The sequence below is a fragment of the Branchiostoma belcheri genome, unplaced genomic scaffold, assembly GCF_001625305.1.
Source record: "Branchiostoma belcheri isolate BF01 breed outbred unplaced genomic scaffold, Haploidv18h27 scaffold6, whole genome shotgun sequence".
NCBI classification, from domain to species: Eukaryota; Metazoa; Chordata; class Leptocardii; order Amphioxiformes; family Branchiostomatidae; genus Branchiostoma; species Branchiostoma belcheri.
The window spans coordinates 1,294,447-1,319,978 of record NW_017804242.1 but is presented as its reverse complement, the minus strand read 5'-3'; the positions used below and the strand labels follow the sequence as shown (position 1 = coordinate 1,319,978).

At 43.6% G+C, this 25,532-nt stretch overlaps 5 protein-coding genes across 5 annotated transcripts in view; 4 read left to right on the top strand and 1 right to left on the bottom strand.

The window, feature by feature from the left end:
* Positions 1-770: 770 nt before the first annotated feature.
* LOC109482224 (kinesin-like protein KIF24) lies at positions 771-13,039 on the bottom strand. The gene is made up of 16 exons (XM_019784917.1): positions 12,878-13,039; positions 11,730-11,857; positions 10,584-11,334; positions 10,052-10,149; positions 9,210-9,363; positions 8,643-8,707; positions 8,219-8,306; positions 7,454-7,575; positions 6,090-6,198; positions 5,549-5,620; positions 5,132-5,241; positions 4,293-4,679; positions 3,644-3,928; positions 2,060-3,259; positions 1,638-1,728; positions 771-1,249 (listed from the first exon to the last, which is right to left on the bottom strand). The coding sequence occupies exons 2-16, from the start codon at positions 11,852-11,854 to the stop codon at positions 1,136-1,138; spliced, it is 3,771 nt and encodes a 1,256-aa protein (XP_019640476.1). The 5' UTR covers positions 11,855-11,857; positions 12,878-13,039; the 3' UTR covers positions 771-1,135.
* Positions 13,040-13,493: 454 nt separating this feature from the next.
* Positions 13,494-14,407, top strand: LOC109482408 (bis(5'-nucleosyl)-tetraphosphatase [asymmetrical]-like). Its single transcript, XM_019785117.1, has 2 exons — positions 13,494-13,620; positions 14,045-14,407. The coding sequence occupies exons 1-2, from the start codon at positions 13,503-13,505 to the stop codon at positions 14,359-14,361; spliced, it is 435 nt and encodes a 144-aa protein (XP_019640676.1). The 5' UTR covers positions 13,494-13,502; the 3' UTR covers positions 14,362-14,407.
* Positions 14,408-15,992: 1,585 nt separating this feature from the next.
* On the top strand, positions 15,993-18,518 carry LOC109482362. The gene has a single exon (XM_019785054.1). It carries the CDS (start codon positions 15,993-15,995, stop codon positions 18,495-18,497), a length of 2,505 nt encoding a protein of 834 aa, XP_019640613.1. The 3' UTR covers positions 18,498-18,518.
* A 1,256-nt stretch (positions 18,519-19,774) lies between these two features.
* On the top strand, positions 19,775-22,912 carry LOC109482223. Its single transcript, XM_019784915.1, has 4 exons — positions 19,775-19,869; positions 22,074-22,304; positions 22,674-22,703; positions 22,866-22,912. Exons 1-4 carry the CDS (start codon positions 19,785-19,787, stop codon positions 22,910-22,912), a joined length of 393 nt encoding a protein of 130 aa, XP_019640474.1. The 5' UTR covers positions 19,775-19,784.
* Positions 22,913-23,793: 881 nt separating this feature from the next.
* LOC109482222 overlaps positions 23,794-25,532 on the top strand; it is a 26,532-nt gene continuing 24,793 nt past the window's right edge. The window contains exons 1-4 of the mRNA XM_019784914.1: positions 23,794-23,874; positions 24,192-24,325; positions 24,781-24,821; positions 25,103-25,263. Of these exons, the coding sequence (XP_019640473.1) occupies positions 23,794-23,874; positions 24,192-24,325; positions 24,781-24,821; positions 25,103-25,263 (417 nt within the window). The remainder of the gene's footprint in view (positions 23,875-24,191; positions 24,326-24,780; positions 24,822-25,102; positions 25,264-25,532) is intronic.

The window sequence follows — 25,532 nt, the reverse complement described above, 5'->3', positions numbered from 1 at the left end:
CATGTATGACATATTTTCACACTTAGAGTGCCAGCCCCAGTCAACATCTTGCTGTTCATAAATCAACTGCAAGAAGATGATGTTTCACTCAATAAAATTGACAACTGAATTTCATAAAAAGTGTTTTATCAACAGTTCCATGTACGCTGTGCTATTAGCACTGACCTTAGCTTGCACACATCCAAAATGTAAATGAGAAGATACAAAAGTCTTGCTGTTACATACATGTATATAAGGCCTACATGTATTAGGGTTAGAAGAAAAGTAATGCACACATTGGCAGCAATGAATTCGTTTGTCAATCTAACAGGTACTCCATTTTCTAAACAAAGATTTCCACTTCAAAATTAGCCTGGGTACCATCCGGATTTTTGCTACGCAACGCTGATTTCTTCAAGCGTTGGGTAGCGAAAATTCGGATGGTACCCAGGCTACTTCAAAATTGCTTGGTACCTACATGTATGGCATACATAAATGTCATACAATCCTAATTCCCAGAGTTAAGATCCATTAAAAAACTATTATAAAACCCAACAGAACACTGGCTGGGACAGATGCCATAAAACTTTGAGACATGCAGCACATTTCACAAACATTAACATAACAACACACTAGAATTTCTGAATATTTCAGATGTCATGTACAATGTACAGTTAAAACACTAACTAAGTCTTTCATTCAGAAGTAGAGCATTTGATGAAAGTTGAGCATCTAAATACACATCTTATAAACAAAGTAAATGTACAGGGTAGTGCTTCACAGTGAAAGATTTTACACAGACACAACAGAAAAGTACAAACTGCTATCATTATCTACATGTAAATGCATATTGCAGTTATTGTCAATGCAGCTCATTCCTACATAATTATGTATTACCTGCAATGCCAAGTCTCAGGTCTTTAGACCAACACATTTGTGCACCCCTCTCTCATTTCTCAATGTCCACATACAAGAAAAACACATACACATCACCTCTGCATGCCACTAGTGTCTTGGATTCTGTAACTTCTGGTGAAGTTTGTGACAAAATAAATGCCAAAGTGCAAGAGCTTCAACATCATTTTTCAAACACAGTATTAAGATATTTGCTGCAAAAAGGCTACCTAGCTCTACATACTTAGTTCTTGTGTATATGTTACACTAGTGGCCGGTCTTGTTTGTAGTTCTGTAGTCGAGCCCTGAGTGAAACTATGTCCTCCAACTTCCTGGACAGGATGGAGTCCAGTCTGCACACATAACTGTCAAAGTCCTGTGTGGAGAAGAAAAAAAAAAAGGAGTCAACAAAAATTCACTCTTTTGGGCTTTAATTTTGTGCATTGCCACCAGGTTCTCAATTCTTGCTAATGCTACCGGTAAGGCTAAGACCTCAATGTATACATGTATTTCTGTATCTAATATCTGTATAGCCAGTATAACCACCCCTCTGCGTAACACTCCAACACTTTGAACACTATATTTGTCCATCAAAGAGTACAGATTGGGCAAAATTCCTGTCATCATGTGCATCAAAATTCTGTAAATGATGGAAAGACGGATATTGGCTAGCACACCAACTTGGATGCAGTAACAAATCTGATCACATATCCGATGGAAGGTACATGTATTTCACACATCAGGGGCAAGCACTAAAACCTCACCTGTTGTGCCACAGAAGACAGAGCCTCTTCCTCCTCACACCACTTCCTCATGTCCTTCAGCTGGTCTCGGTGGGCCTCCAGGAACAGGGACCTGCAACCAGGGATAACAGTAGGCATATATGATACTGGAGATGAAGCAAAACATCTGCCGAGGCGATAACCAAGTTTGGAAAATATCTTAAGGTGATAAGGTTTACAACGTATCTGTCAGCCAACAAACTACGTACAAAGTATAGGTACAAAAAAGACTTATATATATAATTAGTGCATTTATGTTAGTTGCAGGTGGTCTCAGTGACAAAAAGCAAACATGTACATGTGATGTCAAGACACAAACATTAACACACCATCAGTTACTCAACGTGTTATTCAGCAGCAGCAGCCAGAAAAAACTTATATACATGTATACGAAACATTCTTACCTTGCCTTCTGTAGGTGATCCTCTCTTCTCCTGGCAGGGCTTTGCTCACCTCCGCTGGTTGGGACCGGTGGAGTGCCCTCTCCTTGAGCTGGCAACGTGTCCTCTGTAGCCGGTGAGCTGAAAACAGCAGCCAAACGGACAGAAGATGCTGATGTGGACACTGTGACACCATTCCTGTCAGGTGTACCTCTGGTGTCAGCAGCAAGGGTAGGAACACCAGCGTTTGTCAGTTGGTGGTCTGTGGTAGGATCTGAAGTAGCCACAGTTGATGTGCTGCCTGTTGCCGGGAGCTTTGCTGTAGACACAGGTTTGCTTGTCTCTAGTTCGTTTTTCCCTCGAGTATCTTCAATGTTTCCTTCCGTTACATCAGCATCAGATCCTGCCTGCATGGGAGAGTCGGCGGCGTCCTGGTTTGTTTTATCCTCATTTTGTATGCACTCGTTAAGCTCCGGGGCACTTAGCGATCGCCGGAGACTTTCCCCAGCGTCTTCTTGTTTCCCCCTAGCAGGTGTGGCCTCCTCGTCGCTGAAGATGGTCCAGTTCTTGGGTTCCCTCGAGGAGCCCAGGAAGTCCCGGGGAGACGGAAGGCTCATGATCTCCTTCACAACAGCGCTGGCGGGAGTCTTGGTGGGAGATTTGCTGCCGGTCATCTTTGCTGCTGACACGGGAGTGTTCATCATACCTGATGGTGTAGCCTTTGACGCATTTGCTGTGGTCATGTTTGTAGCTAGAGCACTTGGTCCCTTTGTATTTGCTGATGGGGTTCTTTGCGAGGCACTTGAACTAGCACCATTTTGGTCGCCTGTTTCTACATGTGAGTTTGCTATATCTTGGGGACGGACGCCGTCTTCAGCTGCTTGTTTGTTACTTGGTGGTCCTTTGTTAGCTGCCTGTACATCATGTACATGCTCGCTGTTGTCACTGTTTGTTGTGGAGTCCTCTTCCTCGTCCTCGTCCCTCAGAGGTGGGAAGTAAGAGGAGCGCTTGCTGGGCCTTTTCTCCGTCTGTATCACCTTCGTCTTCTTGAAGGCTGGCGGTCCGATCGCTGCGGGGCTGGTCGCGGACCTGGACGCGGTGTGGTTCAGGCCCAGGACGGAGTCCAGGTGCGACACCATCTCCTGTCCGCTGTCCAGGTCAGACGTCTGCGTGGAGTTGGGCAGGGTGTCGCGGCTGCTGTCGCTGCATCCCTCCGGGTACTCCCTGTTCATGTTTATGAAATAAAGACTAAGCTTTAACTTCCAACACTTAGATTACAGAATTGGGACTTACCCCAAATTTTCGGTTGACGCCATCAACCTTGTTCACGGAATGGACCAGTCTACTCTTGGAACGTGACGTCAGATACACGTGACCATAGTAGACGGGTCCATTCCGTTGTTCCATTGTTCCATTGAAAAACTTTTAACAACTAGGAAGAAGAGGACTTTCTTCAACTGTTCAAGCCAAAATATGTCTTGCATTTTGCAGTTGATTTTAGAACCTAAAAATTTTTTTTTGCAAATCAGAAAAAATGGAGAGGGCGAATCCAAGAAATAACAAATTAAATTGGCGTGGCCTTATAATAGAAATAAATAAATGTCGCACCTGTCTGCATCTGTCCCCTCCCCCGGCCCGTCCGTGTCAGACCCAGCCTCCCCCACCTCCTCCCACACGGCAGGCTGTTCCGCCACCTGTGCTGCGACCGCTGGCTCTCTCACCGCCTCCCAAGCCCCGCCGCTCCCCACCCACGCATCTCTCACCAGGTGGACTCCTGGCTTCAAAGGGGAGAAGTGCGCAGCGGCCTGTTTGTTTGCCCTCCCCTCCGAGCCTCCCTGTCTGTCTAGCGGCGAGCTCTGCGACTGGTTAGCTGGAGACGCTTCCGACTCGGACCTGGTAGAAATGAGATTGTTACTAGTGGTGTACATATTGTAGTTATTAAGTAATATTATGTAATTGTTATTTTGTAATGTTGTGAATATTGTACTTACTAATTATGACGGTGGAATTGTATATGATAGTTATTAGGTTGTTATTTTAATGTGTTAAGGACTCCAGGAAGAATATATATAGTAAGGAACTGTTGTTCATACTTTTGACAAAATATTTATATTTAAATACACAACGAAAGTTCAGCTATGCTGGGGAGCTTTCGAGACGTACTCTGTCTCTTCATCAACCTGATTCAGATCTTGCAGTTCTCTTGTCACGTGTTGTTCATTTTTCCTGATGGAGATCCCAATAAACATAAACGAACCTGGCGCCAGCCAGGATCCTTCGAGCTCCCCTCTTCCTCTTCCCGCTGTCCGGCTTGACGAACCCCTTCACGGGCGTCGTGCTGTACAGCCCGTACTCCGCCCGCATCACGCTGTTGACCCTTGACCCCGTCCCAGCATGCCTCGGGCTGTCCTTGCCCTTCGGGGTGGAGGACAGGGGAACGTTGGACGGGTGGAACACACACGGGGTGGCCCTCCTGTCCTGGGACCCCGACCCCGTCAACCTTCTCGGCTGTTTAGCGGACGATGTTCCCCTGTTGCCGGGGGAACCAGGTAACCGTGGCGACCCCGGAGTCCTGGTCCTCATGGGGCTCCCTCCTGCCGTCTGCCTCGGGTGGGAGGGACTGTCCTTCCTCAATTCTTTCACCCTGCAATACAACAGATTTAAGGTTTGGCAAACTCTACTGATAGGATGTCTTTGAGTGACCAACTTTCGATGTACGTAGTTAAGTAGTGGTCTATTTGTGATTACATGATACATATAAATTTTGTACTTCTGCGTAAGTAGGATAAAATAAAGTAGGCTGTTCAAGAGTAACCTGTTAAATAAGACTACATGGAGCTCAGTGATTGGCATGCAGTTAACTTAAACATATTATATACAGCAGTTGATTAGGCTTCAATATTTTTCACTTAATTTGAGTGAGAACTTACCTTGAGACTGAGGAGAAGTTTTTAGCAAAGCATTTGATTCTATGCGGTGGATTGGCTATTCCTTGACAAAGTTGTCAATAAAAAATTTGGGTAAGTCTAATTTCTTGTGTTGTTAATTACAGTTTACATGTAAACTTTATCAGAAGATGAAGAACACCAGTTTTACCTGTCTGCATATCTGAGTGTGTTGAGAGTGTTGTCTGCTGCAACGTTACCAGGTGAGATGTTGGCAATCATACAGGTCCGAGAGTTTCCTATGAAGGAGTCCTTCAACACCTGTTAACATGGGAACAATGTTAGAACCAGTCACCATTTTCAATTCAAACTAGGTTGTGAGGAGGCAAATGGTAAATAAACTAGGATGGCACTCAAGCTACAATTTATTAGTTCCAGTTTTTTTTTTTTAGTTCTAGTTCTTTAGGCTACAATTAATTCATTTGTTCCACTGTACTACAGAGCTGTTTCAACTGCAAACTTAGAACACTGCAAAAATCTCTTAATTTCCCCTTCCACTTCAAGATCAAATCCCAACTACTGTAGCTACTTGACATGTAGAGAGTACCCAGACTTAGGAGAGACTTACCTGAGTAAGCTTGCTCTGTCTGAAGGGTGTGTGCTGCTGTTCCTGGTCCAGAGCTCGGATGCACTCTTTCAACTGTGAATGGGAAAGTGTGGCGAAAGGTTAGGTCAAGTACATTGTACCTGCACTTCATGAGGGCTACATTGTACTTGTATGCACTATGGCAAGCTGAATATACATGTACATGTAGCACACTGACAATTTTTACAAAAACACCAAAACATTTTATCCCTGCTGAGATTAGTGGCTTTAGGCACAAATTGATTACATTCAAGATTAAACAGCAGGAAGAAGGTTAATACAGCAGAAACTGGGTCTTCCTTGTTGCTTTTAACCTCTAGTACATTGAAGTAGCTGTTTGGTTACCAGTTCTCTAATGTGTACGGGGTGAGGCAGCAGGGAGAAGGTTAACTTACACACTAGAAGCTGGGTCATTCTTATCACTTTTAACCTCTAGTAGTAGTACATTGAAGTAGCTGTTTTGCTACCAGTTCTCTATTGTCTACAGGTTAAGACAGCAGGGAGGAGATTAAACTGGACTTACAGCGAGCAGGCTCTGGTTGATTTCAGCCCCCTCGTGTCGGTTCTGTTTACTGGCCAGGAAGTTGGCTTCGCAAAGACGCTCACTTCCAGCCAGATCGATAAAGGAGATCCTGCAGCATGGACATATACAACGTGAGCACTGCATCACAGATCACACAAGTTAACTCATTCTGTAACATACTGTACACATTACTGTAGACCTGGGTAGCAAGCAAACAGCTCTTGACTAACAAGTTATAGGACTCTCTCTCTCTCTCTCTCTCTATCCAGTTTAATGTCTTTTTTTTTTTTATGGGTTCACCACACCACGAAGTGGTGGTGAACCCATATTGCTTTTTCTGATGTTTCTTCTCCTCCTTCTCCTCCTTCTCCTTCTTCTCCTGCCATTTTTTAAATGGATTCAGCTTCTTCATTTTAGGGCCTAAGGTCCTGAAATTTGGTATGGAGGTACAGTGGGCAAATACCCCTAGGCGTTTTTTAAATTTTTGTGATACAGGCTTTTAGAATGGTTTTATTTGAGTTTTTTGGCTGTGTTATAGCAAATGTATTACTGAGTTAGTGTGCAGTGTTACCACATTTGGGCATGAGTCATCACAATGGAATGCAGGGCATCAACCAATAGGCATGCAGCTTTCCTCTATTCTCCTTGCTGATTGGCTGTTGGAATTTAACAGGCTTAACTTAATTAATACCTGCTCAGATCCATTCCATACTGACAGTATGTCTGTATTCAAGTGTTTTGGTAGGTATTTCAAGCTTTCCTGCTCCAGCATTGGAATGCGGGGCATGAACACTTCTTTTTTTCTTGAAAATCAACAGTTTGCATTATGCAATTAAAAATCCTAACCAATAATGTAGGGAATAGCTATCCAACTGTTGTAGTCTTAGTTGTATGTTACTTCATACTATAGTTATATCAATGTGAAGCATTGTTTTCCCTTGTGTTTCTCATTCTTTCCCTGCCATGTCGTAAAATGTGGTGAAGCCATTGCTGTATTTGCTCCAAAGCAAATGTCGGCCTTTCTAGTTTAAGCAAGATTTTTATTACAGCTGGATGCCCTTCCTAACATCAAACCAAACCCTAGTAGGGCCCAGGATCCCTCCAACTGAGGGGGGAAATATGTGTTAAGTGCCTTTCCCAAGGGCACATCTGCTGACTTAGAATCTAAAGGTTCAGGGTTTGAATCCCTAGCAGGACTAAGTGTTGTGCCTAGGGAAAGGTACAATGAAGCATTCAAAGATACAAAAAAAACCCCTGCTGTCCCATACTCCCCTAACAAGAACAAGAACATGTGCCAGAATAAAGAGGACTATGATGAACCAAGAAATAAAACTGGTGTGTACTATGCAACTTTACTGCCATACCTGCCCCTGTCCCTCTCTCTGCTGTCCTTCAGCTGGATCTGCAGCACGGCGTGTGATCGGGAGGAGTCCAGGTTCACCTTAGTGCTCCCGCTTCTCCGGACGGTGTTCCCGTACGCAATGATCTGTCAAACAACAGATAGCCTGATGTTAAGTTGTGTGTTAGTATTTCGCTATTGTTGCCAATGTATTTATGTTTTGTATATTCCCCGTGTGTGGTATATGTGTTAGAATAGGCCAAAGGAAGAAAAGCTACTGTTTTGTATGCTAAATGTGGATCCTAATGAAGCCAAAGTCAAAGATCTGTCCAACAAAAGATAGGAATTCAGAGATTTCTGACCTATGGGAAGTTTTTTTGAGGGGGATTTGTGACCTTCAATTTCACTCCATTTCCTGTGTCTTGCCTTTTGACCTCCTGTCACTCTGTCAATCAATCTTCCCTCACCCAAGTGCTATCAAATTGCAACCTACTCTAGATCAGTCTCGACAGACAGACACACGGTTCAGCCACCCAAAACAATACTTCCACACCAAGGCCACCAAGTTACATAAAGAACACGACTCTTATTGTATAGTATTACATGAATATAATTCTTCAACAGTTTAGAAACGATAATAGTGCAATGATTATAATTTCTTAGACAGTTAAGAAGAAATGAAGTCCCAGCAGTATGACTTAACAAACTCAGTGCTTTCAAGTAATTGAAGTATGTACAACACAAAACCTTGATGATTGCTGTGTGTGGAAGTTCTTTATTTTTGCCTCACCTCCATGAGCTCAGACACATTAGTGATGGGGATCTCCAGCAGACCTGAGATACACACACGATGGCTGGCATTCTCACGGGCATACAGTCTGCAGGAAAGGATGAACATCAGTCCTAAATATACAGGTTTTTCATTGACATAATAATTACAGCCTTACACTGTGATCCAACATTGCACAAGCGACATCATGTAAAAATTCTGTATGTCATTGAGTATTTTTTTGTAGATTGTAGATTTTTTTTTTATTTCATTGAAGTTTAAAAAAATCTATATAGATTATAAAACAATAAGCACTCACAAATTCACAATCTCATGTTAACATGGACAAGTTACAACTTGATGGAAAGCCTAGCCAACTCAAAAAGTACTCCTTAAAAAGGTTAGCTGACAGATCGCCAGTGCTGCCCACTACCGTTATTCTCACCTTTTCCTCCCATGTAGCAGATCAAACAGCTGTCCACAGTAGATCTCATAGAAGCTGATGTAGACCTGGGTGGCAAGCAAAGTGGTCTTGTGGTTAGGGTTGTTGACTAATACAACCTAAAGGTTCAGGGTTCGAATCCCTGGCTGGTGTTGTGCCCTTATAATTGGGAAAGGAACTTGACACCTCTTTCCTGACTCGAATTTGTGAAAATGAGTAGTACCTACATGTAGATTCGGTCAGGACCGCCCTAATATAGGTGGGACCTACATTGTAAAGCCTTGCAGTCTGGTCTTACACAGTGCTGTATGCCAGCATCATGTGAGGTGACAGCTCAGCTGCTTAGCCAAGGACCGGGGCTTAAGCATTCAAAAAAAGAGTTACCAAGAAACAGACTAAAGAAAAATTGTAATATTGTTTGAAAATGAAGATTTTCTTATAAGTCTAATGTAATAATTGGACAATTATTTTTCAAGTGTTATTATGTGTATTATGAAATGTAAATTCTAATCAATGAAAAAAGGCCATAGTGAGAGACCATTGGAGGTTTAAGAAATACAAAAAACAGACCTGCTGTCCTGCTATCCCGTGCTCCCCAGACTTCAGCTGTTCAAACAGGTCCTGAGCGGCCAGCAGGTACAGCCCCTTCACTCCCCGCTTCCCCATCATGGTGTGCGTCTTACCCGCTCCTGTCTGCCCATACGCAAAACAGGTCGACTTGTTCCTGCAGATTAATGGTGCGAGTATAATGGTATAATGGTATAAGTATCCAGAATTAGGCATGGACATTGGAAATTACCAATATATTATAATTATTAATTTATTATTATCTAAGGCAAGTCTAAGTTCATTTCAGATAGGTTCACATTTACACCTAGCCTAAAAAATTTTCGTGCACACGAAAAGAAAAAAAAATGGTTCACAACATAAAATAATTTGTGTCTAGTCTAGTACAAACGTTACTGCCACTCTTCATAGCTTGAAATTCTAAAGCTACCAGTAAATTTTACAATTACACATCAAAGGTTTTATTATTTTTTTCTGACACTTGTATATGAAAAACACTAGTGTGTAATAGTATATGCCTGTTTTTGGTGTGGGGCGGTCCTTACAGTAAAGGGGCATGCAGGCCTCCCACTTGAGAACAGCTGGTGGTAACCTGATACTCATCCCAACATGGAACCAGGACTTTACTGTCCATAAAATTATAAAGGGGACTAGAAGTTAGTAGAACAGAAACAGATATAGCCTGACTGAACCTCGCTTTTCGCCGGCTCCCTAGTAGTCCGCCATTATGTAGGACTACGTAGGGAGCCCCCCGGAGCTTGGGTTCCACAGGCTAAAGCAGATATAACCAACACTCAAGCAACATGTACAAATGTACATTTATTAAGTTTCTGAGGTTGGCCTACCCTCTGAGAGCCCAGGACACCAAGGGCTTGGCAGTCCTTTGGTGCACTTCTTCATTGCTGCATTCCTCACCAAAAGCCTCGTCAAAAATAAACTCATGCTAGAAAAAAACAATAAAAAATGTTAATCCAATATAGCAATAGGACAACCATCTATGTGAAACTGCATGATGATTGTCGCAGATAAAATGATTATTTAAATATAATGTTGTGAATTGTAATTAATCTATATAAAAACATCGGTATTTTTTACTACCTCCTATTTTTACAAAGTTATCATTACAAGTGCAACAAGACTTACAATAATACAGTCAAACCTGTACAAGGGACTTATGCTTTCGTGATAATTTTTCCCATTGACACAGTATTAAGAATCTACATACAATGTATATGGTGACCATGGCATTCGCCCACAGTCAATGTATACCACTACCTGTCCTCTGAGCGGTCTTCTTGGGCAGTTTAAACTGCAGGGGTTAGGTACATGTGCAAATGTGTGTCATCTTCTATGATCGAGAAACGCAGTCTACAGTACCTGTTGTGTGTACTTGGTTAGATCCACAGCGACCTTTGCCTCGTTCACCAGCACCGTCTTCTTCCCCTGCACCTGCACGATGTCCGCCTGTCCCGCCTTCTTCTCCCGCTTGTTCATCGGCCTCTTCCTCACGCACACCCTGATCCTCTCGCCCCCGTCCTCGCTGCCGTACGAGAGGCTCCGCTTTGGGCTCCTGACCTGGGCCTGCGCCGGGACGCCGTAGTCGTAACCCGAGTCGTGCTGCACCTTCTCCAGGTACGGCTGTCTGGGGCGGGGAGGGGTGAACGTGGGCATGGACTCTGCGGCAGGCGTGGCGTCCCTCTCGTTGCCGTCAACGTTTTCCTTGTTCTCGGACGGAGAAACGTTGTCGTTGTTGCTCCTGTTGACGACAAAGTTCCTGCTGTCGTTGAGACCGAGAGCCTCGTTCTGTTCCGTGAAGAACCTGCTCTGGTTCGCGGCAGAAGTCCTGCTCTGCAGGGCGGAGTGGTAGTTCTGCCACGCCAGCACGGTGGAGTTGTTCAGGTTTTCCGACGCGTCGCCAAAGTAGGCGCTGCTGGAGGACGTCACGTTGTCAGCGCGGCCGGGGGTACTTGTTATTGTTGCGGAGGCTGTTGTTGGTTTCTCGGGGCTGCTGGGGGGAGTGGGTTTGCTGCAGGACATGTTGCAACGTTTTCCCTCGTCCTGAACCATCTTGATGACCTGGATGAGCTGGAACAGTCGCTTCCTGTCGTGCATGTCCTCCACACCAAACCTACAGGTACAGCAGGGAAACATACAAATGCATGCCGTAAATCAATCGATAATTATCACCATTATACTAATTTAATTTATAGAAGCTTTTTTTTCAAGTTTTTGTTGATGTCATAACAAATATGAATTGAATATCCATCAGCCATAATGGTAGGTAAGTGGGTATGTTGATCAGATATATTTTCTAGTAATTGTACAATGTTATTGTATATCTAGTAACATGATGTTTTATCAATATCCCCTACTCTGTACATGTATATTTCACTGCTGAATCCTGTCCAATGCATTGTGATACTAAGAGTAATCTAAAGTGTCTGTCACATTACTGTACTAGTACATGTTTTCACAAGTACATGAATAGGATAATGATCTGTGTGAACTACAACAAACCCTCACTTTGAGTAGTCCTGCATGGTGAGCTCACTGAGCCCCTCTGACATGGTCAGGCCCTGAGACTCGAAGTTTGGGTAGTACCTCTCCAGTCTGGCCTCACGGAGACACTCGTACAAACAGTTCGCCATGATCTGAAATTTGAATTGTTATTGTTAAACGCGAAGCTGTTCTATATAATTGCAATTTCGTTGACAGAAGATTGTGCCTCAAGACTGCTACATTGACTAAGACTAAAAATTCTACTTTGTTAATTGCTCAGTGCTGTTAAGTCTAACGTCTAAAATTATTTGTATTCCAACCCAATGCAAAATTAGGCATCTGGACAGGCAGTTTTTAAACCTTCATTTTCAAATCATCTAAATTTGTCATTGTCTTTCATTTTTGTCAGTATTCTGCAATATGTGATATTTACCATGGTATTACTGCACTGGGTTTTGTCCATTCACAGGTCACTTGGGCATTAAATATTGATGACAATTACACCATACCAAAGGGTAAGGGAAATACTCAGCAATCCCCAGGGGAGAACAGACGGCATATCTGCTGGTTCTCACGCCAAATGTACAGAAGTGTGGGTGTGGCAGTACACGGTTCAACATGGAGAAATCATAAAATGTACGGGACTGTTTATTCTAGTCATAACCGATATTTAACATTTAAAGATATTTTTGTCAAATGTTTCAAAGCTCAAAAACATAACTTTTAGTAAACGTCCTGGGACTAGATCTATTAAAGGGGGTGTCCAAAACAATAAATTTGTTCCAGTGACTTATACATATTTTTAGACACTAGAAAATGGCTATTTCTATTACTAGACTGCAAGTTTCCATATATAGTATCTGTTATAACCTGGACATCGTACATGTGTATTTAGAAATCCTCGAGAAGCTGGAATGTTGGTTTATAAATTACTTTATTCATATTTGTAAATGCATTTGCTGAAAAAATGCATTGTATATTCTGAACAATTGCAAAAACCCATAACAGTTATATTTCAAAGTTGCTCCACTTGTGTGTTACACTTTTTGGGACAACATAATTCCGCGCAAAATATTTTGCACGGATTCGATCCCCCAAAATATTTCAAACGTTCCGGTTGTTTTTACCGGTCAAAACGGTCGACACCAAACATGGGAAGTTGGACGACTTACCTCTCATGGATCTCTACAGGTTCTTGTTAGGTGATTAGCGTCCCAGACGCCAAGTTAGAGCCCCAACCTGGACAAAACAAACACAATAAAACCTTCAAATCCGACAAAGCCCCTCAACGAACTACAAAAACATGATGAATGCCCGCCATCTTTGATTTTAGAAAAGGCGCCTAAAAAGAAGAGTCCACTTCTAACTGATAGGAGGCAGCATATTATTCTTGATGAATAAAAGGAAGAAATCTACGCTCTACTCTATTCAATTAAATAAAATTTTAATTAAAGTACATATACAATTAAGTGCATGTTTTACAATCATGATTTGTTGTAGCGAATTTGATGTTTAATCCAATTATCCAAGTATTCGCCAAACTACACCCCCTGGTAATGTAGAAAATCAAACATTCCATTTGGCATATTTCATTGAAATAGTAGGGGTTTGACATAAACGTTAAAGATCATCTAAATCAAAACGTTTTAGATAGTTTTGATAGAACTAAGTTATCCAAAGTTTCTTATAATATCAAAATGCTGTGTAGATTTGATTCTAAGTATACCAATCCCAAATGTAGCATTTCATCCAGTACAACACTCCCAAAAAACGTAGTGGTAGAACCCACTATGCAACATGGCCTCATCGAAAGGTCTTCGTGCCGCTGGTCTCATAATATTCCGCCGTGTTCCACAGATCCAGTATCTTCTGCTTCAGACGTCGTATGGACATCACCACTGGACACCGCCGAAAGGTCAGAAGTTGTTGTCTTTCATTCGTTTCCTCCTGAGTTCCACAGAACAGCGATATTCCATCAGTGACCAAAGTCTACTACATCACATGTGTTACCAGTAACAACGCACAGTTTCAAACTCTACATGTACGAAGTAGGCGTAGATTATTCATGTACGTTTAGCCGTCAGGACGTTTTGACCCTAACCAAGGAGGTTTGAAATGATCTCATTGACTAAATCCTTGCCCTAACCTTACCTAAACCACAGTTCTAACAAAAGTGGTCGTAAGCTATCTAACGTTACAAACAGTGATTCGTGATCTTTATAATCCAAATTCCAATGCCATTGTACCGGTGACGGCGAAACGTCTTAGCGGCGAAAGACCCAGATGTATATCAGAAAAATAACCCTTTGTTTAACCGCCATCACCCTTCTGCTGTCCAGGACACGTGGATCCAGGCGAGTCCGACCTGCAAACCGCTCTCAGGGAGACACAAGAGGAAGCCGGCATCTCGACAGAACACATCAACATCATGGAAAACTTTAAGAAAGTCTTGGAGTACAACGTGAGGGGGAAACCCAAGACGGTGATCTATTGGCTGGCAGAGCTGAAGAACAGCGACACACCTGTAGTGTTGTCGGACGAACATCAGAAGTACGAGTGGCTGGGGTTGGAGGAGGCGTGTAGGTACTCTGGGTACGAGGACATGCAGGAGGCCCTCAGAGATGCTGACTCGTTCCTCAACTCTCCGAACACGTGACGATTCTCGGGATAATGTGCACTTTCACTTTCTCTTTTTCTTTTACTTTTTTTGGATCAACTATAGAAAAATGAGTCATGTCATTGTGAGACGGATACCGTACTATTAAATAATATGTATGTCTTTATTGGGGTTTTTTTCATACTATCATAGAACAACCAACAAAAAATTAAACAAACAATATCTAGAAAACCGTAAAGTAACAATCACAAAGATAACAAGCAATTGTAAAAAATAAAATAAAAAGATAAATAATACGATTCGAGGTAGTTCGGGTGACCCACCTGAACTGATGATGATGATGATGGAAACGTAAGCTACAGTATTTCCTTAGTCTAATCTCACGTGTAAATGTAACGTGACTTTTGGCATCTACTTGTATGGTACATGTAATTGTATGGCAGCAGTGTAGATGTCATGTTGATTTTATACACTTTTCACCAGTACATAGAGATAAGTACAGAAAAAATGCAGTAACCCATAACTAAATGTTGACACAAACAATCAAATAAAGTGCATGCATAAGTCAAACGATATAAGTGGTAAAATTTAGTCCAGATCGCTTGATGGTGATTAAACGTAAGGGCACAAAAGTTCGGGAATTGAAACCGTGTATTGTGTTAATAAATATCATAATAAAAAATGACATATGCTACGTTAGTAGTAATTTGGATATAATAAGGACGTTCTACAAGATAGATACTAGTACACCGTCCTTGGTTATAAGTAGCCTTTTACAAGCATAGATTACCAGCACCATTCATAGCCAGAGCGATAACAGTACCTACCTACAGGGCAGTTACTATTATAGCCATGTGACGTAAACTCAAACAAAAAACAAGTTCTCTGGTTTCATGCCAAGAAACTTCAGCCAATCGTTGCAGAGATTGCCTTTTCATTGGGATCACGTGCGTGCGCTGGCTGAACAATGGTCATATCAAAGGTCATATTGGACCTTGAAGTAGTTACCTGCGCCAAGGAGGAAGTAAAAATAAGACTAGTTGTGTTGACGCCAGGAACTGTACTATCCTTAAGTGCAGAAGATCGTCTTGAAGTAAGATTACTTTGAACATCGTGTACACGACTACACCTAGACCGACCTGAAGGTGTTGTTGCTAGCCCCAGAAGTCAAGAGGAAGGTAGGTGGGATTCATACTGTACACTGTACCTACTTGTGTACTTACCTTTGCATATGTCTGTATGTCTCTGAATCTGTCTAGTTACGGCATCATTGTTTCCGATTCAACCATGCAACTGTACAGATCACTAAAGCAACTGCATACAATATCACAATCCAGACATGTTAATTTTTTTTATAATCGGTATGCGTGTGCCGAGCACTACTAGTAACTCGGCTATATTACGAAAACAGTATGCCCGTTGCCTATAAAGTGCCATAAATATCTTATGTAACTTGTTCCTTCATTAGGTTGGTGCCGGAACATACCAACAGAAGAACGAAGCTCTGCTACCTGTCTTCATAGATCTAACTCTTGCCGCTGATACGGGACGGAACGGTGCCAACTTCCAACCACCTTCGACCCGTTGCGCTACCCCATACATGAACGTCGGGTTTGCAAGTATTTAACCAATTCAAACAAATAAACTTCATGTGTAGCAAAAAAAAAAACATGGCGCCAACGAAGGAAGGAAACTCGAAAGGGAACTATCAGTTTGTAAGGCGAGACGGGCAACTGCTGCGTGGAGAGGAGGCAGAAGAGGAGAGTGCAAACGTCTTCGCAGAAGAGGTGATAAAAGAGATAAAGGACAAACAAAGGGAGGAGAATAGACTGCTGCGTTTTAGACACCCAGCTTTTGGCAAAGACATTTCTTCTGTGTCTCAGGACACAGACGGCGTCCCTACTAGGCACTCAACAAAGGACGATGATGGCGAAGAGAAGAAAACATCCAGGAAGCGTAACACCAGCGCACACGCCGTCAGAAAGCGAGTTCTAAGTGCAGAGAAAGATTCTGTTTCCACCGAGGTGGACGACCAGGCGAAAGCGTTCGCCACGGGTCTTAACTTGGCCGCGCTGACGGCTGATGTTGACATGGCTTCCCTGACGTTCTCCCCCCAGGCTACCGCCGCAGCCACCGGGCTTGAAGGTACCGTTTTAACCGCACAGGCTCACGGCGGAACCGTAGAAACCGACGTGCAAGCAAAGGCCGACGTCAAAGGGGCAGAAGTTGTTGCAGGAAACGTGGACGCGAGGGCGGTAGACGAACATCTCTTCGTTGGGGCCGAGGCCCTGGTCAGCGGCGCGGATGTGAAGGTTGGAAACGCCAGCGTTGCCGCAGTCAAGATGGAACACAGGGCCGGCGCAACGTTTGAAGCAAAGGGTATCGAGGTGAAAGCGATGAACGTGGACGCAGCAGGGGTGCGGCAGGAGCAAGACGTCGGCGTCTACGTGGGCGCGAAGGCCGTGGAAGTATCCGCGATGAACGCCCGGGTCAGTGGAGCAGAAAACAAAGTGGAAGCAAGAGCCGGCGTCGAGCTTGCCCTGCTGAAGGTCGGAGGGTTCAACCAGGAGAGCGACACCGTGAACCACGCACCGATGTTGGATTTCACGCTGCTAGACTTACGCGTGCCGGGTAAAGGCACAGGAGCGACGACCGTCAGGGCCGGAGGGGGTGCCGGTAGCTCCAGCAACAGCGGGACTAACAAGGGAAGTTCTAATGACGGAACGCACAAAAATGGGGAGATGTCAAAAACAATAGAAGGGCCAGTGGCAGGGGGAAACTGTGGCAATGGAACAGGCCTGGCTGCGGCTGGAGCGAAGGCGCAGAGCAACAATGACGGTCTTAATGTAAATGGCAACAACACGAAAGTTTCTCCAACAGCTTCGGGAAATACCGAAACACGCGGTAATGGATCAAACACAGGAGGGAAATCTGAAACCACTGAAGAAAAAGTAGGTACTTCTGAAGCCAAATCCAGCTTGAAAGCAAACGATGTGCAACTTAGACCAGTCGTCCCTAAAGGCAAAATAGCACCTCAAGCAATACACGTCATTCCAACTTCAGTCATCGATGAAACTCGACAAGACGGAGAAGACAAAACCAGTGGGCGCAAAAATCGCGCAGTCATAAGTCAGAACGATGTGTCAAGCCGTGTTCCACGAGTGGACGGCCTTGGTAGGACTCCTACTCTCCGACATACTGTCACCGGGGCTGCTGTAGCGAAAGGAAGCGTCGGTCATCAGAGGGGTGGACGTGGACGGACTGGCGGCAACTCACGGCTCCAAGGAGTGGCTGTCACTGAGGACGATGGCCTGACCTTGCGTGAACTTCACCAGCATGGCAGGCCTCACCAGCTCCCCTCTATCACGCGGGATACCCCTCAGACTCAGTCTAGCAACCGTCGCGGTAAGATGAGACCTGACGGAGATCGTTTGAAAGAGAAAACCAATCGCGACGACGCCAGTGCAAGGCACTCTGCACGAGAAAAGCAACGTTTGCCCGATCAACGCACGACAAAACCCCTGACAGCAAACAGAGGTAGACGCACCCCTGCCTCCCCTCAACCGAAATTTCCCCAAACGACAGGAAAACAGCACCTAGCACGTACGGACCGGACACATCGTGGGGAAATAGAGCCGCAGACTACCACAAGAAAGGGTCAAACTAACGGTAGACACACTCGCCTTGACGAAATACGAACGCCAGCCAGACGAACCCCAGGAAATGACGCAAGGAAAGGCGCTTCTAAGTCGGCCGCGAAAGGCAAACGTAACCCAGAGAACTCAGCAGCCAGGGAAAAACTACCCCCTCTAACCTTCAACGACAGGGTGCTGAATAAAGTAACCAGTGAAGCAGGCCCAATGCCGGCGAGGTCTCAACCTCCCAGACCCACATCTAGGAGGAGGTCGGCGTCCAAGTTCCAGGCGCTCGATAGGGAAGCTTTGCGTAATAGATTGCTTCAGAAATACGCACCATCACAAAGTGCAGCTGCGTTTGACAAGACTGGGACAGCATCTACTAGTAGTAAACGGGAAGACAAGGCCGAAGAGACAGTCGTGGTGAAGAAAAAGCCGACGGGGTTGAACAAGAACATTCATGGTTTCGACACTCTCGGAATGGAGACCAGTAAAGGCGTAAAGCGCCTTGGTAGGAACATTCATGGATTTGGTAGCTGAACGCACCTTGTGGCCTGCTATGTCCGATGAGCTACATGAAAGTTACGTTGTATAATATATATCCATAACTTGATGTTTATACTTGCGTGCTCATACAATATTAATTTGTCTACATTTTATTTCACATTCACAAAACACATACCATGTATTTTGTATACTCCATGCACTCTACATAACACGTTTGGAAGGTTGAAAATTATCTAAAACTGTACCCACGTAGTTCTCCTAATTTTGCTGTTTTAAGGTGAGCTAGTGGGTTATTACTTGTGAAGACTGTGTAAATGTAGACCCGTATGAGTGATCTTTGAACTTCTCTGCCCTGCCAAATTGAATACGCTATAGTTATGCTATCAGTTAGCTGGTCTGAGTCCTCTAGAACCACATGTAATAACATCATTTTAAACCTCACTTCCTACAGATACTATACATAATATCAAATAATATCATCATCTTTCGCTGCTAGTTGTACGGATGTCCATACCCCCCTCTTCTCCGTAAGAGAATACTGAATACATACTATTTACATATATATACACAGTATTAAAGAACTACTACATTCTAGGAACTACTAAAGAACTACTAAATCTTGTCTATTGTATCCATTTATTTCTGAATTTACAAAATGTACAGGCCATGCAAAATACAGCCCATACATTATGTCTGTCAGTATTTTAGAGCGCTAGCGCCAGGGATTGTACATCGTCAACATCACACAACAGCTGAGGATCGTACCATTTGAACTACTGTATACTGCTTAACGTGCATCCATTGTTTTCATAGTGAGAGGCGACTGTTGTATCCGTTGTTTACATGGTGACCAGCAAATGTGCTATCTACAAAACGAACAGGCCTTGCAGAATACATCGTAAAGTTGTTTTTTCTTTCTTTCAGCGCTATCAGAGTCCTTGGATACATCGTTAAGTTTTTTGTCGGCGTTATAAGAGTCCTTGAATACATCGCTAAGTTTTTCTGCCATCGTTTATATTATCAAATATTAGTCCTAAAATACATCGGTAAGAATACATCGTTAATTTCTTGTCATCGCTATTAGACTCCTATAGCACGGAAATGTACATTTCGTATGCAACGCTGAACATTGCATTGTGTTTATGTACATCGTCAACATAATTTTACTGTCCACACTTATGGCACACACAATAGCTGAGGGTGGTACCTCATCTTGCTAAGTGGTTGTATCTTCGTTCATCACTTCTCAGCGAGAAGGACGTGTGTTAGTCTGTCAGACGACACCGCTGCTGACGGATGTACGGAGAGACACTTTCCACGATGTGGTGGTTTTTTATCATCCTCGTCCAGATAGTCTCCCTGGGACACTGTCTACGTGAAGAGCGGACGTCAGTTCCTTCTTCCAGTAAGTAGGCATGATTTCTACATAGCTTAAGGCCTGGTCACAACCCGCCGTACGTGCTTCTGCGTGCTGTCTACGTGCAAAAACGTGGGCAAACGTACATTGTAGGGCATCCGTGCGTGGTGAGTACCACCTCCGTACGGAATCCTACGGATTTGGGAGCACGCAGACACGCCGTAGAACTTTAAGTGCATGTAAAACTTTTTCTACGTGCGGTCTGCGGATTCACCACCGGTGCGTGCGAGTACGGGCGACGCGCGTGTCCCGTATATACGTACCGTACGGAAGAAGCACGTGTGAGTACGGCCTCCTTACGGTAAATAAATTAAAGTTGCAATCGCACAGAGATCGTACGTTAACTCACTAACCACTTGCGCAACGAACGATGCACGCAACCGCACACGGCCAGACGTGGCGTGCAGACCACAATCTTACACCTTGCGCAACCGTGCGAGTGACGTGCGTCGACGCCACTCCTTCCCCACGTTTTCAGAAAAAACGTAGCAGACGTAGCCTCCCAAAAAACGTACGGACAAAAACGTACGGTTGTGACCAGGATCAACATATGATATATGTATGTTGTAATGTATCTCTTGACGCACAATGCTGTTGGTTGGGAGGATTCGAAACACCACCTTCATACGCAGGTAAGTGCAGGTAAAATTGAGGCTGAGCAGGTATTTCAGATGTCGATGAAGTTACCCTGCAGCTGTATATGTATTTGGCTTACACATACAGTAGGGGCATTGTCATTAGATACAGGGACAGGTCACATACGTCGTTGGTCGCCTTACGAATTTTATGTATGATTTTTAAACAGAATAATAAGATAACAACCGGTACCGATAATCTTTTCCGGTAAGAAGTCAGTTGAATTCTGTACGACACATGAACGCTAGAAATTATAAGCAGTTTCCCATCACATCCTTCATAGTCCTTGATCCGGTGACATTTTTCGATTTTTCCATTAACGTGTTCTGTTGTTGTTTTGATAATTCAAAACCAAGATGATACTCACAATTTATGAATATCTGGTAATAATATACTTGCCATAGTTGTAGTCTTACACAAGTTTATTAATGGCTGTGGCAAATATGTTTTGGCACATGTGTGCTTGTAATTGTGTGTGTGTGTGTGTGTGTGTGTGTGTGTGTGTGTGTGTGTTGTGTGTGTGTGTGTGTGTGTGTGTGTGTGTGTGTGTGTGTGCGCGCGTAGGTGTGTGTGTGTGTGTGTGTGCAGGTGTGTGTGTGTGTGCAGGTGTGTGTGTGTGTGTGTGTGTGCGTGTGTGTTTGCGCGTACGTGTGTCATGGTATGTGTGTGTGTGTGTGTTGCAAGGTTTAAATAAGAAGACATTTCCTTCTTGTTCCCAACCTGTTTTTTTGCTGGAACTATTCCTATGTACAGTTACAAAAATAGACTGTGAAACCATTACGCCGACTGAAACAAACTCCCCTGGGGTTTGTATATACGTTTCTCATGTCATAATTGACTGCCATAAAAAGCACGATTGACTCTATTATGGGCGTTACCTAGAGGTTTTATGCCTTCGTTTTGCAGTGCACACTACTGTCCAATATTTCACATACACTTCATGACTTCATGAAAAGGTGAGGGGGCATTCCAGGCTGCCAGGGAATGTTTCTAAAGACATCTGTAACGTGAAAGTGAAACTTCACTTAGGTTTTGGATCATACTCATGATTATGAAAACCAGAGAAGACAAAAACTCAGCGTGTCATAAAGTACATCGTCCGACTAACGACAGTTTAACCAAGGACGTCCTTGGTTTAACCATTAATCCTCCTTGGTTAAACCAAGGACGCTCTGAAAGAACGCTCTGAAAGAACGTCCTTGGTTACACCAGGCCCTCCATACATTATTCATTCAATCATCAACACATAACAATAACAAGGACGTGTGGCGTAGCAGCAGAGTGCTCGACTCGGAATCAAGAGGTCCCGGGTTCGAGTCCTGACATGCCACCGATCTTGTGCCCTTGGGAAAGACACTTTACACGACTTTCCTCACTTTGCTCAGGTGCAAATGAGTATTGTATTGTCCCCTCTGTTGGTGGCGGCATTAATATAAATTGAAAAACTTGAGTGTGCCGTCACCACGTCTTGTGATAAGATGTTGGAATACAAAAAAAAATAGCAAGGACCGTGTAGCGCTGCACTCGAGTTTTCATACTTCCATACTTTCTTCCAGACCCTGCATTCGGCTACATACGGAAGAAAGACCAGGCCTGTACCGGCGGGCTGTTCAACATCAGCGACCACGGCCACACGAGCCTGGCCACCTGTGCGCACCTCTGTACGGCCTCGGGATCGTGCGGGGCGTTCGTGCACGTGCCGGGCGACTCCGACAACTCCTGCAGGCTCAAACGGTCCTGCCCGACACCGGCCAACCTCACCGGGGCTGATCTGTACTTCAAACGGCGTGAGTTTAGCACGCGGTGTAACCTTTATCGCATCAAACACTGCAGCGAAATCATAAAACAATTAACCAGTTCTTGGTGTTTACGTTTGACCTTTGACAATCCATTATTTGCGCTATGATCTTTATATTTTTATAAATATTTTTATAATATCTATTGCTATATATTGTCCTGCCTTCTGGGATTCATCACAGTTCTCATTCTGCTGATATTGATCTGTTATTGATTGATTGATCTGTTATTGATTGATCTGTTATTGATGACTACATAACGTATTGATCTGATATTGATAAAGTGTGTATATCTGTTATTATATTGGTGCTGTATTCTTGTAATATTGATAACAATGTATTGATCCCTCTGTTTTGAAGCTCACCCCTGGCCGTACAGCGACGATGAAGGTAAGGCTAATTATGTATATTTAGTGTCGTGTAATGTCCAAATTGCCTCCATACCATTATGCCTGGTCGGTTTTTAAACCAACTACTGTAAAACTGTATGAATGTAGGAAATGAACTTTGGTGTATTACGTACTAACATTCTTCATGTTGTTTTACTCATAGTTTGCAACGTCACTGCTGACGACCGCACAGAGGAAGTGTTCACGTGAGTATGAACTTTCTGTCTACATACACATAACGGACTGTTATGGTGAAATAAATGAGAGAGCCTTATGTCACTCCACATATACACATCGCAATCGAAAACAGGAAATCGACGATGTGCAATCCTATTCCCAATGCTGAACCCAGGCTCTCGACCAGATTCTGAAAACTTTGACCTCTGAAACCTTTGACCTCATTAATGATTATGTTTTGAAGTTATGATTCTTGTAAATTTCCTCAGTTCATGTTCACATTCATATGATTTCATTTACATTTTCTGTTATGTACTTTGTATAATCTATAATTCTTTTACATATTGTATTCCCCCTGGGCCTCCTTGGAAATCAGCTATTAGCTAAAGGGTCTACCCAGGTGTCATTGAAGATTAAATAAATAAATTAAATAAATATCCCCCTACCTAAGTGCTGCGTCCGGACAAACATGCACACAAGCCCACGTCCAAAGCTCAGTCAACCGAAACAATTCTTCCGTCCCTGTAAGTAATAAGGAAGTACCTGATCAACAGTGCGTACTGGTAATTAGATAAGTTGTATACTGTATATAACTGGCCTTTGGTGCAAAGCCTGCTACTTACCAGACTGTTTCCAGGACCTACACACCAGCATGGCTGAAGGGCCCCATGGAAATTGTACCACAGGCCGACCTCTCTAAATTAGGCCCTAAGAAATATGTCTCCCGAGAGTCGTCGATAAAGAATATACATCCAGGTAAAAACTTTCCCGAGTACCTCACCAATAGCTTCCTCGGCGGCCTGTTAGCCTTGATGATGAGAATCTGGTCCGTGTAGGCCCTGGAAACAGTCTTGCATCCAGGTGACTGTCTGTTGTTGTGGTCTACATGTAACATGGGTGAGGGATAAAATAAAATGGTGTGTTTCAGGATCGTCTGCCCGCCTGGCTGTGCGTCTGTCGCCGGACCAATCTATGGTGACGGGATGTACAGCACTGTGAGTATATTTTCGCCACCAGAACATGTACACCAAAGTGTTAAAGTGCTTGAGGTATGAGGGAAGATATCATGGTCAGACAATGTATAACGTACAGGAATACAGGTTACATTGAAGTACTGAAAAATCCATTGGCATACAACAATTTTAGGGAGACGACCAGACTACAGCCAACTGACGGCCAAGCAGATAGCCAACCTTGCTAGCGACAAGGTGCAGTGGAGGGCTCTTGCAGTCGCTTGCGTTGCAGCCGACCGATGACGACGATGATGATGATAATGATATATCCTTACGTACGTTTCTCCCTCGCGCTGTAGAACTCGTCTGTGTGTAAAGCGGCTGTTCATCACGGGTGGGTCATAGACGAGCTGGGAGGAGCCGTGACCGTCAGGAAGTTCAGCCTGGCCAGAATTTCTAACCCAGTAATACACCACGGGGTGACGTCGCTAGAGTGAGTTGAGCCCTTCTCACACATTATAAAGCTAACCGTTTGGCCAACCTTCTCCAGATCATGGTTGGGACGAGACTTTACTAATACGTGACGTAAGCAATTGATAAAAAGTACCAGGGAGTTTATATCAATTGCTTACGTCACGTATCAGTAAAGTCTCGTGAGAATAAGGCCACGTGTTTGTAAATCGTAACTCTCGCAAGATGACGTTGTGAAGTGATTGGTCATTAAGTATCCTGATGAAGGCGACAGTGGTCGCTGAAAATTTGATCTCTGTAAACTGTGTGTTGGAATAAAGTTTAACGTTTTTACTATGATTACTACCAACACAGACGAACTTTCATGATAAATGTGAACACTTTATAAGCAGTTGATAGGCATATGACTTCAGATCTAGATGAATGTATCCAAGTGCCCAAGATGTCCTGACAATGTTTCAAATTTTGTTTACACAGGTACGACGGATCCGGCAAGACGTCTATTCATTTTCTTCACGGTATGTTTGCCTATTTTGTTTGCCTTGTTTGTCAATTCATTGCATACATGGAGGGCATGCGTAAATGGCTGAAGGATCCCTGCTCTTTTTTATAAGTGTGGTGGGTTCTAAAATGTGCTCGACCTCAAGTTTTACACCCCAACCCAGATGGCGTCCCTAACCGAAGCTACTCAATTTCACCTGAGAAAAAATACGTGAAAAGTGGTTTTCCCATGGGCTCAACATTTCGCTCAAACTAATATATTCTAGTCAACATCCCTAACCACCTTTCCTCTGTGTAGGCTGTGACTCAGTGGTGACGTTGGCCAGCCGAACTCGGGGGTTCTACAGCAACAGCCCGTTTGACGCGGACAGCGAGTGTAACCTCCACATCATCGACAATCCTGGTGGCAATATAGCCCCGGGGTACTTATTCAACCTCGCTGGAGGGGCCGAGTTGGAGGTTAGTAACATGAACGCTCCCTTATACTAATATTATTTATTACAGTACAGATAACACCCCTTTTTTACTAGAGGCTGCGACCGCCGAGCGACCTTTTTAAAAAGTTTTGGGTGTTTTGTTGTGTTTGTGTTTACATAGTATGTGGTGCTTCATATTCCAATTCTGAAGTCACGGGTAACTAAAAGTCCCCGTGACCACTAACGTCAAATACAAATTATATATATATATATATATATATATATATATATATATATATATATATATATATA

Coding starts and splice junctions, on each gene's coding strand:
- LOC109482224 (XM_019784917.1), bottom strand. CDS start 11,854: ATGGCGAACTGTTTGTACGAGTGTCTCCGTGAGGCCAGACTGGAGAGG. Junction 5,242..5,548: donor GACAGAGCAAGCTTACTCAG/GTAAGTCTCTCC, acceptor CCATGTTAACAG/GTGTTGAAGGACTCCTTCAT. Junction 1,250..1,637: donor TGTCTTCTGTGGCACAACAG/GTGAGGTTTTAG, acceptor TTCTCCACACAG/GACTTTGACAGTTATGTGTG.
- LOC109482408 (XM_019785117.1), top strand. CDS start 13,503: ATGGCCTCATCGAAAGGTCTTCGTGCCGCTGGTCTCATAATATTCCGC. Junction 13,621..14,044: donor CCACTGGACACCGCCGAAAG/GTCAGAAGTTGT, acceptor TCTGCTGTCCAG/GACACGTGGATCCAGGCGAG.
- LOC109482362 (XM_019785054.1), top strand. CDS start 15,993: ATGGCGCCAACGAAGGAAGGAAACTCGAAAGGGAACTATCAGTTTGTA.
- LOC109482223 (XM_019784915.1), top strand. CDS start 19,785: ATGTGGTGGTTTTTTATCATCCTCGTCCAGATAGTCTCCCTGGGACAC. Junction 19,870..22,073: donor GACGTCAGTTCCTTCTTCCA/GTAAGTAGGCAT, acceptor ACTTTCTTCCAG/ACCCTGCATTCGGCTACATA. Junction 22,704..22,865: donor GCCGTACAGCGACGATGAAG/GTAAGGCTAATT, acceptor TTTTACTCATAG/TTTGCAACGTCACTGCTGAC.